At 41.8% G+C, this 17350-nt stretch overlaps 2 protein-coding genes across 2 annotated transcripts in view; one reads left to right on the top strand and one right to left on the bottom strand.

The window, feature by feature from the left end:
* Positions 1-35: 35 nt before the first annotated feature.
* Tmem126b (transmembrane protein 126B) lies at positions 36-7683 on the bottom strand. The gene is made up of 4 exons (XM_050154412.1): positions 7529-7683; positions 4734-4846; positions 1871-2061; positions 36-865 (listed from the first exon to the last, which is right to left on the bottom strand). Exons 1-4 carry the CDS (start codon positions 7607-7609, stop codon positions 750-752), a joined length of 501 nt encoding a protein of 166 aa, XP_050010369.1. The 5' UTR covers positions 7610-7683; the 3' UTR covers positions 36-749.
* A 190-nt stretch (positions 7684-7873) lies between these two features.
* The window catches only part of Dlg2 (discs large MAGUK scaffold protein 2), a 1620445-nt gene continuing 1610968 nt past the window's right edge, over positions 7874-17350 (top strand). The window contains exon 1 of the mRNA XM_050154453.1: positions 7874-9529. Within this exon, the coding sequence (XP_050010410.1) occupies positions 9511-9529 (19 nt within the window). The 5' untranslated portion in view covers positions 7874-9510. The remainder of the gene's footprint in view (positions 9530-17350) is intronic.

The following is a 17350-nucleotide window of genomic DNA, read 5'->3' as shown; positions in this document are numbered from 1 at the left end:
CCCCCCCCCCCCCCCCCCCGGAAGGAAGGAAGGCATAGAAGAAAAAGGACTGGATTGCTGGATCAATAAAATGCTTGCAACCACGAGAATTAAAGTTTGCTCCCCAGAATCATCTGGGTTACAGAAAAACAGAAAGCCAGATGTTTTGGCCATGTGCTTCTACCCCAGTGCTGGGGAGGTAGAGGCAGAAAGGTCCCTGGGCTCACTGTCTGGTCAGCCCAACAGCAAGCTCTAGCTCAGTGGATCTCAACCCTCTGAGTGCTATGATCCCTTTAATACAGTTCCTCACATTCTGGTGACACCCCCACCAAAAGATTATTTTTGTTGCTAATTTGTAAGTATAATTTTGTTGCTGTTATGACTAGTACTATAAATATCTGTGTTTTCTGATGAGCTTAGGCAATAACTGTGAAAGGGTTGTTTGACTACCAAAAGGGTTGGGATCCACTGCTCTGGACCAATGACAGTCCCTATTTCAAAAATGTAAGGTGAACAGGCATAATGGCATGTGTTCAGTCCCCGCACCTGCAAAGGCAGGCAGCTGAGTTCAAGGCCGGCCTGGTAGACATAGAGCGCTCCAGGCTATTCATGGCTGCACAGTGAGATCCTGGGTCAAAAACATACAATCAAGTGGACAGCTTTTGAGAAATAATATCTGGGGTTGTCTTATGCGTACACACATGCATGCACACACACACACCACATGGCGGGGGGGCAAGAATAAAGTAAAAAGAGAAGCATGGACAGACTTACTTAACTGCCAAATGTCCATTTGTATTAAAGGCCAGAGCAGTGGGATATATGACACCACATATCACACCAATCAGGACACTTCTCCAAACACAGTTTTCCCGGCTTATGTCACCTGGAAAGTGAAAGCACAGTTGGTTTGCTGTCTGCAACCACAGTTCAACAAGTGGGAAGAACCTTAGGAATCCAGTCAGTCACTTCACAGGAGGAAATGGATCTTGGCTGTGGGACAACCCTTTTGTATGTTGTGAATATATTTTATTCCCTCTGGTTAATAAAACAGCTGATTTGGCCTACGGCAAGATAAGATAGAGCCAGATGGAAAATCCAAGAAGAGATTCAGGGAGAAGGGCGGAGTCAGATGCCAGCCAGCCGGAGGAGAAGCACGAAGTATTACAGCACAGGTAAAGCCACAAGACATGTGGCAAAACATTGATTACTAGAAATGGGTTAATTTAAGTTGTAAGAGCTAATTAGTAGTAAGTCTGAGCAATAGGGCAAACAGTTTGTAATTAATATTAAGCCTCTGAGTGATGATTTTAAAAGCGGCTGTGGGACTCAGCGGGACAAAAAGCCTCTGTTTACACATCTTGCTTTAAAACTCTACTTGCTATACTTTAAAAATATGGAGAAATATCATTTATGTGTGCTTTTTAAGAAGGAATGTTCCATAAGAATATTAACCTATCACATCCGATACCTGAATTCTAGGTGGGTACACATACGCATCGTTTCCTATGTGTCAGGTAGACGCTAGATGCCAGGAATTTAAGTGTCCCTGAGATAGACCTTTCGGTGAAGCATGGTGTTACATGTCTTTAATCCTAGCACTCGGGAGGCAGAGGCAGGCAGATAGAGTTTGAGGCCAGTCTGGTCTCAGCCTGGTCTACAGAGTGAGTTCCAAGACAGCCAGGGCTACAGAGAAAAACAGAAAGAGAGAGAGGAGAGAAAGAGACATGGCTTCTAGTCAGTATATTAGGGAAGAAAGTCATTAGACGAACATTAGAGAAAAATGCTAAGAGGGCTGGAGAGAGACCAGTATTTGAGCACCTGCTATTCTCAGAGGACCCGCATGGTGGTTCACAACCATTCCATTATGTACTGAAGAATTTACATTCACCTGACTCCAAAGCATGAGTTACAAAGAGCTTGAAGGTCACGATGGTAGACACAAACGGAATGGTAGTCAAGGATACATAGGTCTTCAGGGCTTCATGCTTAACCTTGAAACTGTCTCTGAAAATGATGTTTGCCAGTAGTCCAGACACTGCACTAGTAGTCCCAAAGAAGAAAGTTCCAACAATATAAGGCCTGGTCGGACCAAAGAAAAACACTAAGATTAACACAACGTTCTTGAAATGGATCTATTCTTTCTTCAGTAGTTAAAAACTACAACTTTTACCCAGCATCAAATATTTCTTGTTATTCGTAGCAGGCACATATTTCTATATAGTATGGCAGTCAGGCTCTAAAGCCATAGGCCACACCTGAGATGGTCACATACCCTTCCAGACAGGCTGTCGCTACCCTAACAAAAGGTCAGGATGTTGGCTCTGGTCCTTTCTTTGTAATTTGGAGGATGCCTGAAACGAGGTGCTAATTCAAGCCTATGTGACTGAGCTAGCATACAGAGCAGGAAGACATGATAGCAAGCACAGGTAGATGTGGACGTGACTAAAAGCCACTCACTTGGTTACCTAGGAAACAAAATGCTAATGATTTCACCCCTCAGTTTATGTTTTGATATATAAGGCTGTTTGGAGAATAAAGCGAGAGGAAAATTCTTCAGCATGTGAACTCAGGATTTCATGAGGGATCACAGAGAGTCTCTCCTGATAAAGCTATGTGAGTTGTGTCTTCATTCCCACACCCGTCTAGAGAGATAGTTTATGTTGGGTTCTGGTCAACAGAAATAATAGGGTCTGGGCTAGCACCGGATCCTGACAGTTATTAAAATAGTTGCCTCAAAGAAAAACAAATGTTTGTTTAAGATCATCTAGAAAAGAAAGCTATTTTCACTTGGCTAGCCTGTCTAGAAAAGAACGAGTTGTGAATTGGGCCAGATACATTTGAAATAATTTGTCTATGGTTTATGAAACTTCACTGAACATCTGACAGAGTTGGTTTAGTTTAATTCTGGCTCATACCCAAATCAATAAAGCTCTAAAATTTAACCGTTGTTTACATTATTCTTGAGATATATGTGCATCAGGGAGGGGGTACACATGTGCACACATGGATGTGTATCAGGGAGGGGTACACATGTGCACATCATGGATGTGTCAGGGAGGGGTACACATGTGCACACATGAACATGAATGTGTGTCAGGGAGGGGGTACATGTGTGCACACATGGATGTGTGTCAGGGAGGGGTACACATGTGCAAACACGAATGTGTCAGGGAGGGGCACACATGTGCAAACATGAATGTGTGTCATGGAGGGGTACACGTGTGCAAACATGAATGTGTGTCAGGGAGGGGGTACACGTGTGCAAACATGAATGTGTGTCAGGGAGGGGTACACGTGTGCAAACATGAATGTGTGTCAGGGAGGGGTACACGTGTGCAAACATGAATGTGTCAGGGAGGGGTACACGTGTGCAAACATGAATATGAGGTTGATATTGGGGACTATCTATCCATGAATGTTCTTTATTAATTCAGACATGCTCAAAGACTACTAGTTTTGCCTGCCAGCTTGCTCTGGAGATTGACTGTCTCTGTCTTCTAAGGCTGGAACTGCTGTATACCTCAAATTTCTATGGGTTTCTGGGGATTCAAACTGTAGTCCTCAAACAAAAAGAGCTTTGACCACTAAGTCACCTTCCCAGCCTTGCTAAACTGACTTGAATTATAACTGCTCATCAGTAAAAGGTAAGTACCCTTCAAATTGGTTTCATACCAATTGCTTTTAATTTAAAAAAATATCTGTACAACTAATATTTCAGCAATAAGTTTAGGTATTTTTTTTTTTAAAAGATGTAAAAGAATGGGCTTCGTTCCCAGAACCCACATCTGAGGGCTACAGTAGCCTCTAACTCTAGTTCCGGGGGATATAACGCCTCATTTTAGCACTCCCCCCCCATGCGCATGTGCTCACATACATTGCAAAGTCACACGAACACACAAATAAAAATAATATAAAAAGAAGCAAAAGAAATTATCCAGTCTAACAAACCACCGTTTCAATCCATTGCTGTTTCAGTCCATTGATATTCCCGCCCAGTTCTTAAAGGTAAATAACTAACTAAAGCACCCTTCATAACCAGCTCAGTAAGCAGCTTTTTCCTTCTTCATGAATTGTTTATCAGTTGCGTTTTCAGAACTTTTGTAAAGGCATCTTTTGGAACTCCAGTGTTGCCAGTGTTCCTAATATATGAATATCCAGAAGATTCTCTTTTAGACCACAGTTTAAGACAGCAACTCTGGCTGCCATTGGAGCAAAGTAACTGCAAGAGAAATAGTGAAAGACAATAGGAAAACACTTTTGCAAAGTGTTATAGTGACTGTTAGGAAAAAATCCTAGACGGGCAGCTCCGCCGGTGTAATGAAATCCAATTAGATCAAATCAAATTTTAAAATGCCCATCGTTTTATTAAATACTGTGCTCTTGGGTGGCCGAGCACATGGTGGGGAGTCAGGAAAGCAGGAAGCACAAGCAAACCCTGAACCACTTGTTTCTCCTCTGGGAGCCCACTTAAACATCCTGTGGGAGTGTTCCTGGGGGAGGGGTCAGGACCTGGCATGCTGGGATTTGGAGTCCAGTCTAATGCAACTCCCAGGCCAGGGGGCTGGGATGAATGCCAGAGGCTGGGGCTATGCTCCAGACTTAAAAGTGACATTACCCATAAACAAATTTTGAAAAGACAAACAGAAGGAGCAAAAAGCAAGCAGTTTCTTAAACAAGCCTCAGAGGCCATGGTAATAGAAAGGACGCGAAAGTGACGCTGGTGGCTCAGTCATGAGTAGTGTGTCTCTTACTGTTTCTCGTAATCAAACTTCCTCATGATTTCGATAAACCTTGGTCTTGCGAGTTTTACATCTCCTAGAGAAGGAATCAGCCGACCATGTGTATACAGTGCCATCTTGATATCCTAGAAAACAGGAAATTCCTGAGTCATAACAGCTCACCACGCTAACATGAAATAAAAAAAACTTCCTAAAGCCATATTCATGCTAAAAACATTTAGAGTCTAGGAATGTTCTGGGTGTTGTGGTATCTGCTTTCACAACATTTTAAGGAAATGATTCAATCAATATTTACTGGGCTCTTATCTGTTAAGACAATGCTTTTGTTTTTTTGAGTTAAGCAAAAATTGAGAAAATTATTATGTTTACATATGGTGGTTTGAGTAAGAATGGTGCCTATGGGCTCATATATTTGAATGCTTCTTAACCACGGAGTGGCAGTATATGAGGACTTAGAAAGACTAGGAGGTGTATGTAGTCTTGTTGGAAGTGGACTTTAAGGTTTCAAAAGCCCATGCTTTTGAACCTAGGTGTTCTTTCTCTTTCTCACCCCTACCCCCAACCTCCTGCTGTTGGTGGATCAGGCTGTAAGCTCTCAGCTGCAGCCCCATTAAAATGATAATGCAATAACCCCTTGAAACCATAAGCCAGCCCTGGATTAAATGCTTTACTTTATAAGGGTTGCTGTGGTCATGGTGTCTCTGCAGCATTAGAACAATGACTAAGACAACAGATGAGAAAACTGAGCTTCAGTCAGGCCACTGAGATGCTCTTTTTCTTTCAGTATAGCTTCCTCTGTTCATTCCCAGAGACAGAGGCCCTCCTTGTTGACCCTCTCCTAGCGGCAGAAAGAGGACTTGCTTGTGGACAGCAGTCTCCTGTCTTCTCTAGTGAAAGGCGGAGCTCATTCTGTAGATTATTTTGGGGTAGGGGTGGGAAAGAGCGAGCCAGGGTGCTTTGGCAAATAGAGAAAGAGATCGGAGATGGGTACTGTTCTAGCCTGGAAAGAGATAGTGCGTCTTGGTTATCTTGGACTTCATGTTGCACATTCAGTTTCCTGTGGTAGAAGCAAGGCCTTTGTCAGAAATAGCTCTGGTATACCATGAAATCTGGGTTCATGGTGGTGGACTCAGGGATTGTAAAGTTCCTGTGTCCCATGTAATAAACATATAGCCACCAACACTAAGAGAACACAAGAGTTAGGCCAATTAACTGGTGAAAAACTAAATAAATTTCAAAAAGCTCTTTTCTGAATGTCTGGCTATGGGTCGGACTTTTGGGTCTTCATGGGAACATCTGTTAAATTCTTTGGTACTCTGAGACCATGCAGCTTAAGAGTTTTTAATTTCATCCTAACAAGGAAATATGGATACTTCTTGCAAATCCAAATTTCTGGTTGCAAAGGTTTACTTATTTCATCAGTGAGAGGTCTACTGATTCAAACTTCAGTGCTTTTTATTTTTTGTTTTACATTTTCTGGATTAGTCAATAAATATAAAAAGACTCACTGCAGATTACATGTTAATATTTCTCAGTTAAGAGCATATATTAAGCTTCAAATTAATGAAAAACCAATGGATCCAGACTCCAGGAAGTTAATACACACCATCTTCATAAAGTGGTTTATAAAAGATGAAAAGACCAGTTTCGCTACCTCAAAACACAATGGTATTCAAGCCAGTTCTTTTCCCTTAAACTATCTGAGGAAGATGGAGGGCACAAAATGCTTTACAAATTAAAAGTTTTTAAAGGGACTGGACTTAAATCTTTTCCTCTCCCCTGCCGCTATCCAAATGGAAGAGGAAATAGTACTTCCTAAGGGGGATTCTCTTCTTAATCCATCTAGTGTACTATGAAGGCAGATATCAATAACATGGCTATCAAAAAACATTACAGAATTGTTTTTTCTGCTCTCATCCAATTCACTAAGCAGTCTTCCCCAGCACCGACGGAAATTTTCCAGGCCCTTGAAACAGCTCTGGGGATGGGGGACCCAGAATTATGATTGCAGGACAGTAAATACTGAAATAATGAAAAGTGACAGCCAATATTTTTGGCACCTGCTGTTTGCAAGTCTTTCACTACCCTCTCCTTGATTAAAACAGACAACTTTCCCAGAGGTTTTTTACTTATTTTTGTGGTGTTGGGATAAAAGCCGGGGCTTCAGGCATGGCAAGTGCGCCATCCTAATTTCCGAAAGAAGGCTTTCAACAAGCGTTGACATGGAAGATTTTTGCCGCAACCACCTTTTGATCTAAAAGTTAAGGAAGTTCAAAGTCACCCAACCGATCACATCTCCGTCCCTGTACAAGTAAGTGCATTTGTGTAGGTGCATGGCTTGCAGGGTGTTTTACAGTGCGTTGTATTCTTAAGTATATTTTCGAATTGACCTTCAGAATTTTACCCAACATTCTCACATGATTTATCCAGCACTGGTGTAAATCAGGTTCCCAGGTAATCAAAAGAGTGAATGTCTTTAAGAATCCATCACAACCCGTCGCTAGACCAGGACAAACAAAATCAATAAAAGAAATCCCAAACAGAACGAGAGCAGTAGAGGTCGGGCCGTGTGGGGCTAGGTGAGAAAGTAATCCTAATTAAAGACAAGGCTTGTAAAACGTCCTCGAGAAAAAAGAACAAGCTACATTGAACCTGGAGGAGACTTCAGGGCTACGTGGGTAGGAACTGGAGACTCGATCACGGCCTGCATAAAGTCGGGGCCCCGGTTTGTTTTCTCTACGTGCTCAGATCCTTCCCGTGTACCACCTCCGAAGGGGCGACCCACACCGCCCCAGCTTCCCGCCTACCTGCGGCGCTTCTCCATCTCCCCTCAGCACCGCACCAGCAGCCCTCGACTCAGACCCAGGCTGCGGCTTCGGCGCCGCCATCTTGGCGCGTCACGTGACGGTCTGAAGGGCGTGGCCGGAGCGCCCGGGGCGGGACTTGAAGCTGACTGACGGTCGCTCCCCTGGCCGCGCCGGCTCCCACCCAGTTAAAAGCCGCGCCCCCAGATGGGCGGAGATTGGGCGTGGCGTTCGGAAACTGCGATTGCTCATTGGCTCCGAGGAAGGCGCAAGCTCCCGCGGGCCCGCCTCCGGCCCGCCAGGCTCGTCCTTCGCCTGCAATTTGTCAGCCCGGCCGCCTCTCGGCCAACCTGGAGGGAACCTGCGTCGGTTCGGGCTCAGGCCTGTTGCTGCGCGGCTTCTTCCCCGGGCGGCTGAGGTAGTCGAGCGCTGGCAGCTCGCTCCTCCGGCCTGGTCGGTGTGTTAAGGCTGTGGCTTCTCGGGGTCCTCCCTAGAGCCTCCCGGCCGCCTCCCTCGCGCGGCCAGAGCGGCACGGACTAGCCTGCTCGTCCCCGTCTTCAGTCCCCCTCACAGTCCACCCTCCAGCCCCGCTCCGAAAGGGTCCAGTTAGAAGTCCCCTCTCCCCCTCTTCCCCAGAAGAGCCCCGGTCGACCAGACTTTCAGGGGTGGACGGTGCTGCGAGGAGGCCAGGCGCGCTTCCGCGCACGTGAAATGCCCAGCAGCGTCTCCCAGACCAGCAACCCCCGACCCTCCAGTCTCCATGTCTTAGACAAGCCAAATTCGAGAGTTATATAATTTCTAGTGCTGCTGTTTCTCTTGCCCGAGGAAACACTTCATCGCGTGGAGGGTGCAGGACATTTCGGTGCTCTTCTGTATAAGATCGGGGTGTGGGCAGGGGTGGCCAGCGGTGGCAGAGAAATGCCTTTTCTGCAAAAGGAAGGTGGGTAGATTGGAGAGAGAGACTGAGAAAAGGGTGGATGTGGAAGCCAAACAGCCGCACTCCCATTTAGGATATCGCGGACTATTTGCATAGTGTGTGATCGCATGCCTAATACTACTACAGCGTTTCTGAAAACACCTTTGGGGGAAGGTTTGGTTTTTCCTTTCCAGCAGCCTCGGTGTTTTTCTTTGCCGGCTAGGGAGCTGCTTGGATGCTAAGAGATGGCAGGATGTGAATGACTCCAGTGTGAAGAAGTCGGCTTCGCCAAATCATCCTGCATCAAGTGCCCATTGAATAGCGCTGTCACTTTAATGTCTCCACGCCAAGGGATTGTTTTCTTTCTTTTCCATCCCCTCGGTTAATACACGGGAGGATCAGAATCAGAGGGGCATTAAGAATCAAGCACTGGGGGCTTGGAGAGCACAGAAGAAAAATATCCAAGTGACAAGCTGGATCCTGTTTTACTGACGGGGTGAGATCCGGAACCATTAAACAGAAGGGGGCCTTTGCATCTCTGTTCTGCCCCAGAAACTGTTCAAACTCACACACCCTTTAAAAGACTAGAGTCAGACGTTCTTAAAAGTATTTTTGAAGGAGCGAGTTTAAACTTTTTTCCTTAGAATTGATGATCTTTATTACCAACCATTTTGATCATGTATAAAGACAACGATCCTAAAATTGGTTTGTGCCTTAAGTGAATTAGTCATTGAACATCCAAAAGTATTGCTGCCGGAAGAGAGAAGTTTTAACAACATTTTCTATGCATACAATAACTTTCTCAACTTTTAAAACAAGAGCACATATTTTACAAATATTGAAAAACTTATTTTTTTTTCTCTGAACGCCGTGGGCAGTGTAAAGTGTTTGGTTGTGGAAAAATGCATCGTTATTTTCTTTATTTGAAATAGAGAAGACTCAGCCTGGATATCAAGGCTGAAGCGGGAAGTGGTTTGCAACAGTTAACCTGGCTCCACCTCAATTCAGCTGGATCAAGCAGAGTCTTGCAAAGAGATCTCGAGTCCAGTGTCAGTGGAGAGACCCAAGAATGCCAGTCAAGAAGAAAGGTGGGCTATCAGGTTCATATACAGCATTTGCGTTTTCATTTTCCTGGCTATGGTGTTTATAATTTATATTGCATTCTATCGGAGAGCAAAATATTTGCCTGGTTTTGAGTAAATACTCTTTGCAATACTATCTACTCAGTAGTACTTTTCCGGTAATATTTTCATATAGTAAAATTAAGATGCTATTGTACACATGTGAATTAATAAACCAGGCAGTTGGTGTCACCATTTACAGTCAGAATAGATTCAGTGCTATAGATGTGGGGTTTTCCTGAGTTTGTTAGAGCTCAGTTTAAATAATACTTAAGAAACTGGTTGATGGAGCTCTTCCCATAAGCTTAATATTTATTGAATAATTATGTAGTTGTAACAGATAGTAAGGTGATTATATTTACCCTGAGCAAAATTATACCTTTAGAATTTATAGTTAAAATAGACTTTATATTTGAGTTTATTACACTGTAAGCCTTCACTGTTGTGGTAATTCACAACTATATGATAATTTAGTCCTCATTATTCAATAACATGGTTGGGAAGTTCCCTCAAATAAGGCATGCTCTTGCCTTTTTCTTCCTATCAATAACTGTTGTCACTTTGATCAAAATCCGGTGGGGATTCTGGAACATCATTTATTATAGATCAGATCTTAAGGGTTCACTTTAGCCTAGATCTACCTGAGATGAACTTTATTCCATAGGATCTTAGTGAAATCAGGCCTTTCTGTTTTTTAAAGATGACATCAGTAATAAACTCTATGAAGAGTTTTGAATCAAAAATAAGAATACCCTTGAAATGTATTGTTCTGGGCTAATATAAGTCCAAATGTTGTTCAGTTATGCTGATTGCTACAATATTGAACCCGAGGCCACCCTAAGACATATTTTCATATAAAATCTAGAGAATTTATATGGCCTTTTTATGTTGCTTAATCCATCTGCTTGTGGGTTTGGAAGACGTATTGAGAAATCACAGTCAATGAGATGCTTTTGTCTAAAACAGTCTGTGTAAAAGAGCACAGTGCTATCTAAAACTATTGAAACATATAGAATTATGCTTTTGCACCCTGAAATCAAAAAGTAGGCTTGCTTCTTCCTCTATAAGACGACTGGAAGGGGTGAGCTGTTTTTGATACTTTGGAGCTGTACTTAGCCATATTGGTAGTTATTGGTTTATGTGCAACAAGAAGGAAAGGCTTGGGAAATGTGGCCCATAAACAATGTCCTTGATTTCTTTAACACAGTGTGTGTTTTTACTCTTCCTACCATTTCTGCAGACAATTTTCTTGAGTACCTTATTATTATAAATGACAGAGAGAAGGAAGAGAGGAGGGAGGGGGCAAGAGAGGAGGAGAAATCACAATTAATGTTCTAGGTGTAACTTTATGTAAGCAGAGTGAACTTAAGGGGTCTAAAGACAATAGACTCAGTTTCTTAAAAGTTATGATATTTTAAAAACTCCTAGAATTTGCTGCCATATTATTGAAAGTTAATGCTTTATGAGAAAATGTTGCATCTGTTATATTTGTCTTCCTTTTTGCTTTAAAAGGTGAGTTGATACAATGGTTTGAAATTTTAAAGGCAAGTTCTTTTAAAGGGTACATATTGGACTACCACTAATGTATCAGCATTATGGAAATAATTTAATGAATTGATCTAGGGAACTTATATTGTTTTTGATCTTAAAAACTTGTTAGTATTCACATATTTTAGGTAGAGACAAGTAGTCAATTATTGCATGGGTTTTGTATTTTAATTGCTAAGTTTGCTGTATCGACTGCTTTTACAATATAAGAAAAGTGTTTTGAATTTTAAATTAAATTCTAAGGTCAGATCATCCTTCATTCTTCATCTTTATCCTTCATTGAAAGCCTTTCTCGATTTATTGTTACATGGTATGGATATGCGAAAAAGAGCTGGACGTGTGATGTAGAATAATTATCCCCATTGGGCCAAGTGTCTACTCAGACCCAAGTGTCAACGATACCCTCACCAGAACGTATTTTCATGTGGTGCTTACTTTGCTTATTTCTCCATAGTAGAGAGGCGTGGGAATGGCTGTGAGGTCTCTCCACACCCATTGGAGGGACCTGTTCTTGGCCAGCAGCAACTGCTCACCTCACTCATGCCCTTCTGCTTTGTGGCCATTATGGCTGCTCTTCCTGCCTTTCTCCTTCATGGTTTTTTATACAGACCTCAGTTTTATCAGCTGAAGACTCTTCTGTTTTGTTGTTACATTTTTTTCTTGATTTTTTTTTACTTTTTTTTATTTTTATTTTTATTTATTTTTTTTTTTTCAAGACAGGGTCTCTCTGTAGCTTTGGAGCCTGTCCTGGAACTAGCTCTTGTAGACCAGGCTGGCCTGGAACTCACAGAGACCCACCTGCCTCTGCCTCCCGAGTGCTGGGATTAAAGGCGTGTGCCACCACCGCCCGGCTTTTTTTTTTTTTTTTTATCCTAGATTCTATTTTCTATAGTGGTAACTTGATTTACTCCCACCCGAACCTATAGGACACTCTTTGACATATTTTAGTAAAAATGTAGAGTTAACCCAAAGTAAGATAGGACGCAAAGTTAAGATGTGATGCAAGGGCAAGGGTTGAAGAAGCTTCTCGAATTGAAAGAACTTCGTATTAAGTTATTAATCTTAGAAAAAAATGTTAGCGACAGCTTGGGCTTCTTGCTTTCAGTAGGCAGTTGTCATTTCAAGTTGTCCCCGTGTAACTGTTTAGTGCAATGCAGTTTCATTCTTGGACATTTTTGTCGTAGTTATTATATACAGGAAGGAAATCATTCCGTTTCATGGGCGGCCATAGATGCCCCTTTCACCTCTGTGGTTTTGTAAAATGCTCTGGCTCTCTAGTTGCCTCCCGGTATCTTTATGCTGACTTACAGCGGCCCCGATATTAGTCATTTCCAGGATACCCTTCCCCTCTGAATTCTTTTCATGCAGTCGTTCTCAGTGTTCAAAGTGGGCACAGATAGAGATGTTTACCATGGATGGCTACATTGTTTTCATGTTCATTCTTTGGCAGTAAATCTTCAGGAAGCTGAATAGTACATATTCTGTTACGTATAACTTAGAGTTCCACAAATGCTGATGTTCTGTAGCTTATGAGCACCCTTAACGTTGCGATTGGTATTTCCTGGCCATAATCTTTTGTGGCTTTGTTTTTGGATGACTGTATTCCTAAAGGTGTCACTTCCGAGTTTACTTGGTAAGGGGACTTAGTAACTGTTCCCCTTATCCTTTCTTCATTTAAAGTTTTCTTCCTCCATTCCTTGTTTCTAGCACTAGTTGGAGTGTATCTCTGATTTACATTTGCCTCCTGTTATTATCTATGTCTGCTTTCCCCATCTCTATCCTTTTTTTTCCCCCTGCACTCTTGACCTGTCTGCTTCTGTCTCTGGTGTGCGGGGATTACAGATGTGTGGTACCACATTTGGCTTCTAGCTTGTCTAAAGTTAAAGAATCTTTTGGAAGTTATAGATAGGAATACATACACATGAACTTATTGTTGGTCCCAAATGGCTGATGTTTTCCCTTTGCATTCCAGTTTCTAAATTTATCTTTGATCTTTGTTGTTTACCACGGCAGGGCTTTATCTAGATGCCTTTCCTAGCTCACAAAACTTCATTTTCAGCTTCATTTTTCTCAAAACTAATAAAAACTCAAAAGAGGTATGCCTGGATTTGTTCAGAAAAGGTTGAAAAAATTATCAAAGGTTTGAGAGTTCCCTAAGTAAATAATTTACTTAGGATGTCTCTTTGGACTTTAAATTCTCTGAAGTCATTATCTTGGTGTTGGTGGAGAAGGTTTGGAAATCATGAAGTAATATATTCTTGATGTTGGAACATAACTGTCAATCCAGGAGGCATAATGAGAGAATATTCTGGACAGAGAAATAAATAATAGTTTTTGTGTTCACATGCTGATTTAGACATATGTTGTTAGGAATCAAGTGACAGTCATGAGGTAAATTGATCTATTAATTGTTTTTATTTTGTACATATCATATATTGTAAGTTGCAAATAATATAGTAAAGACTTGTAATAGTAATGACATGTCACACATAAGATGTAGGTTCTGGGGAAACTGCTCAGAACTCCACTCAAAACAGAACATTGAATCTTCATTTTAGATTTGCTACTACTTACTGTTCTGGGTAGCAGTCTAGTCGGTGAGAATCTATACATAGAGCATTGGATTTAAAAAAATGTTGAATTAAGGCACTCAATTCATTCCTCTTTGGTCCCTTATTATTATATAGCGATATTCCCTGAACTGTAAGATCACTATTCTTTTGTAACCATATGTTCTCTTTATATCCCCTTTTTATATTTACAGTCATCATGCCAACCCTCACTAAGTATTTTATCATAAGGCTGAGATGCACAACACCTTTTATATTGCAAGCTCAGAATCTATTTCCTGGTCACAGTTCCAGCTCAGGAGTTTGTAGCAGTGAAGATACAGGGCTCTGCATCTTCAATGTAGGTTGCTTTGTCAGCAAGGAATCATGAGTTTTACCCAGACTCTTCTGTCCACTCAGTCATTTCAAATTCCAGCTAGTAAGCTTTCTGTATGGGCTCAATTTTTAGTATGTTTTGCAAAGCTATTTCAAGAATTTTGTCCAAGTCACCTCTAATATGAAACAGTTGTTCCGACACCATTTATTTTAGTCATTTCTAATCAAGAGCTGGCCATAGTGCCTCACATCTGTTATCCAGTTTCTTAGGAGGACTGGTATAAGCTGAGGTTACCCAGGGCTACACAGTAAGCTCCAGACCAGCTTTGACTTCAGAGTTGAGATCCTGTCTCAAAAACAAACCAACAAACCAAAAAGATCAATGCAAAGTAAAAAAAAAAAATCCTGTGAAAATAAATTACTTAATTTAAACTTCCAAAGAGAGTATGGATAAAATTTTGTATCCACTCTCTTTGGATGATACTATCTTGGTGACCCCCATGGTTCTGCCCAACACTGTTGGGGTATGAGTCTAAGGCTTTTAGTCAAGCGAGGACTGCCATTCTGGAGCTCTGTAATTGAAGTTTGAGAGTAAGATTTGGAAGAAATTTACTAGATTCTATTTTAAATTAGTCTTTATAAGTAATGATCTCAAATACTTTATTTTTTAAAAAAATATTTATTTATTTATTATGTATACAATATTCTGTCTGTGTGTATGTCTGCAGGCCAGAAGAGGGCACCAGATCTCATTCCAGATGGTTGTGAGCCACCATGTGGTTGCCGGGAATTGAACTCAGGACCCTTGGAAGAGCAGGCAATGCTCTTAACCACTGAGCCATCTCTCCAGCCCCCTCAAATACTTTTTTTTTTTTCGAGACAGGGTTTCACTGTAGCTTTGGTGCCCTTCCCGGAACTAGCTCTTGTAGACCAGGCTGGCCTCGAACTCCCAGAGATCCGTCTGCCTCTGCCTCCAGAGTGCTGGGATTAAAGGCGTGCGCCACCACCGCCCGGCCCCCTCAAATACTTTAAAAGGTCTAAATTTAGAGCAAATTAATTCCCTCTTTTGTCTACCCGGTAAGGGTTCATTGAGTTCTTACCATCTGTCAGCTGCGTTTGAAACAGGCAAATGGTATTCCACCTGTGCTTTTATGATTATTTTTAAAACCTTAAAAATTCTTTTATGCGTATTAAAGTTTTGCTAGCATTTATTTATATGTACTAAGCGCATGCCTGGTGACTGTGGAGGCCACAAGAGAGTGTCCAGTACTCTAGGGTTAAAGGTGATTATGAGCCTCCATGTCGGCACTGGGAACTGAACATGGGTCTTCTGCAAGAATAGCAAGTGTTCTTATCCCCCGGGAGCCCTCTCTCCAGTTCCTGTCTTCATGATTCTTGGTATCTGTTAGGATATAGATGTGGAAGTGGGCAATTTCGATACTTACATAGCTTTGTTAATATGCTCTGCCAGGGAAACAGATGGAGAGGACTCGAGGCCATTCAGGGAAGATGTGGTATTTAACACAAGCTACAGAAACTAGTAGGACTTTACCAGTCAGTGCAGAGTGAATTATGTCATCTTATCCTCACTGTCTTCTTCCTCCTCCTTCAGCAGGATACAATGGAAAAAGCCAGATCATTCTCAGAATACCAGGCCTCTGGGAGAATATACTATGAGATAATCATCAATTAGACTGTCTTTAAATTTAAAATTATATTTAATGTGCACATGTGTGTGCACACATATGAATGCCCCATGATGAATGTGTGGAGGTCAGAGGACAGCTTGTAGGAGCTGGTTCTGTCCTACAGACTCACATGTCCTACCATGTGGGTCTTGGGGATTGAACTCAGGTACCCAGGCTTGGAGGCAGTGACTTTACTAACTGAATCATCTTGTCAGCCCCGATTTGTACTCTTGATGTATACATTTAAATATATAGGAAATAACAATTTCTATAATTCAAATTTAATTTATGTTCCTAGTTAGTAGAGAACAAAATACTTCTATTGTTTTTGAGAACACTCCTACTTTACTGGGGTAAGATGGCGTTACATCTGGAATGTGTGGTACTTTGTGTTGTATATATGATCCTATGTGTGTGTATAAATATATATTATAATATTTTATATATTATAGCACACACACACACACACACATATATATTAGTTTACCTCTGAGATAGGAGTTTCTGTGTCTAGATAGTTTTTTTCTGGTCTGATAGAGATTCTACTTCTATGTACTGGACTTATATTTTATTTTGTAGAATTTCTGTTTGCCTAGATATATTATGATGACTTTCTTTCTCGTCTTGCTTCCTTCTAACAATGCTGATAGAAAGAAGAGCTTATCAAACCTATTTTTTAAAATTAATTTAATTTATTTATTTTACACCTCGACCTCAGTTTCCCCTTCCTCCTCTCTTCTCATTCCCTCCCCTCTCCTGCACTCCCCCCCACAACACACTTTTCCTCTGTTTCTGTTCAGAAAGGGCAGGCCTCCCATGGGTGTCAACAAAGCATGGTATATCAAGTTATGGCAGGACTAAGTTCCTCCCCTTATGTTAAGGCTGGGTAAGGCAACTTAGTATGAAGAATAGCTTCCCAAAAGTCAGTTAAAGCTTTCGGGACAGCCCCTGTTCCCACTGTTAGGAGTCCCACGTGTAGGCCAAGCTCCACCACTGTCACAAATATGTAGAAGGCCTAGGTCAGTCCTTAGGCTCCCTGGCTGTTGGTTCAGTCTCTGTGAACCCCACTTAGCCCAGGTTAGTTTTTTCTGTGGGTTCCCTTGTGATGTCCTTGATGTCTCTGGATCCTACAATCCTTCCTCCCTGTCTTCAGCAGGATTCCCTGAGCTCAGCCCCATGTTTGTATCAAGTCCATACTTGCTGTTGTGAGTCTAAAGGTGTGTGTGTGCGTGCACATGCGTATGTGTGCAAAGGTGTTCACGTGTGAGTGGTGAGTGTGTGTAGGTGTGTGTGTGACTGTTAAGTGTGTGTTTCAACTGTTTTCCTTCAGGTAAGGAAAGGCCCAGAGAAATCCCTCTGTACTCGAGAACCTCTCATCTCTGTGACGAACTTTATTTGAGGGTTTAGGTGTTTTGAAAGCAAAACTAGAATAAGTTAAAATTCATTTTTTGGTGTGTGTGTGCTGTGTCTAAAGGGGTGTGTGTGTACACGTGCACACTGTGAGTCTAAAGGTGTGTGTGTATGTGTGTGTGCTCACACATGCCCTCCCCCTTGATGCAATAAATGAATGAGAAAGAAAGAATTGGAGCAATTTGAGGAAAGAAAAAGTTGACTTTTACAAAGTGTCAATTTCCCAAATATAATATACTTGACATGCCTTTTTTTTT

Source organism: Alexandromys fortis, unplaced genomic scaffold (genome assembly GCF_014885135.2).
Source record: "Alexandromys fortis isolate MF-2015 unplaced genomic scaffold, M_Fortis_MF-2015_v1.1 scaffold_77, whole genome shotgun sequence".
Taxonomy (NCBI): Eukaryota; Metazoa; Chordata; class Mammalia; order Rodentia; family Cricetidae; genus Alexandromys; species Alexandromys fortis.
This window is presented reverse-complemented; position numbering and strand designations above follow the sequence as displayed.

Coding starts and splice junctions, on each gene's coding strand:
- Tmem126b (XM_050154412.1), bottom strand. CDS start 7,609: ATGGCGGCGCCGAAGCCGCAGCCTGGGTCTGAGTCGAGGGCTGCTGGT. Junction 2,062..4,733: donor AAGTTTGATTACGAGAAACA/GTAAGAGACACA, acceptor TGGTCCGACCAG/GCCTTATATTGTTGGAACTT. Junction 866..1,870: donor AACTCATGCTTTGGAGTCAG/GTGAATGTAAAT, acceptor TTCACTTTCCAG/GTGACATAAGCCGGGAAAAC.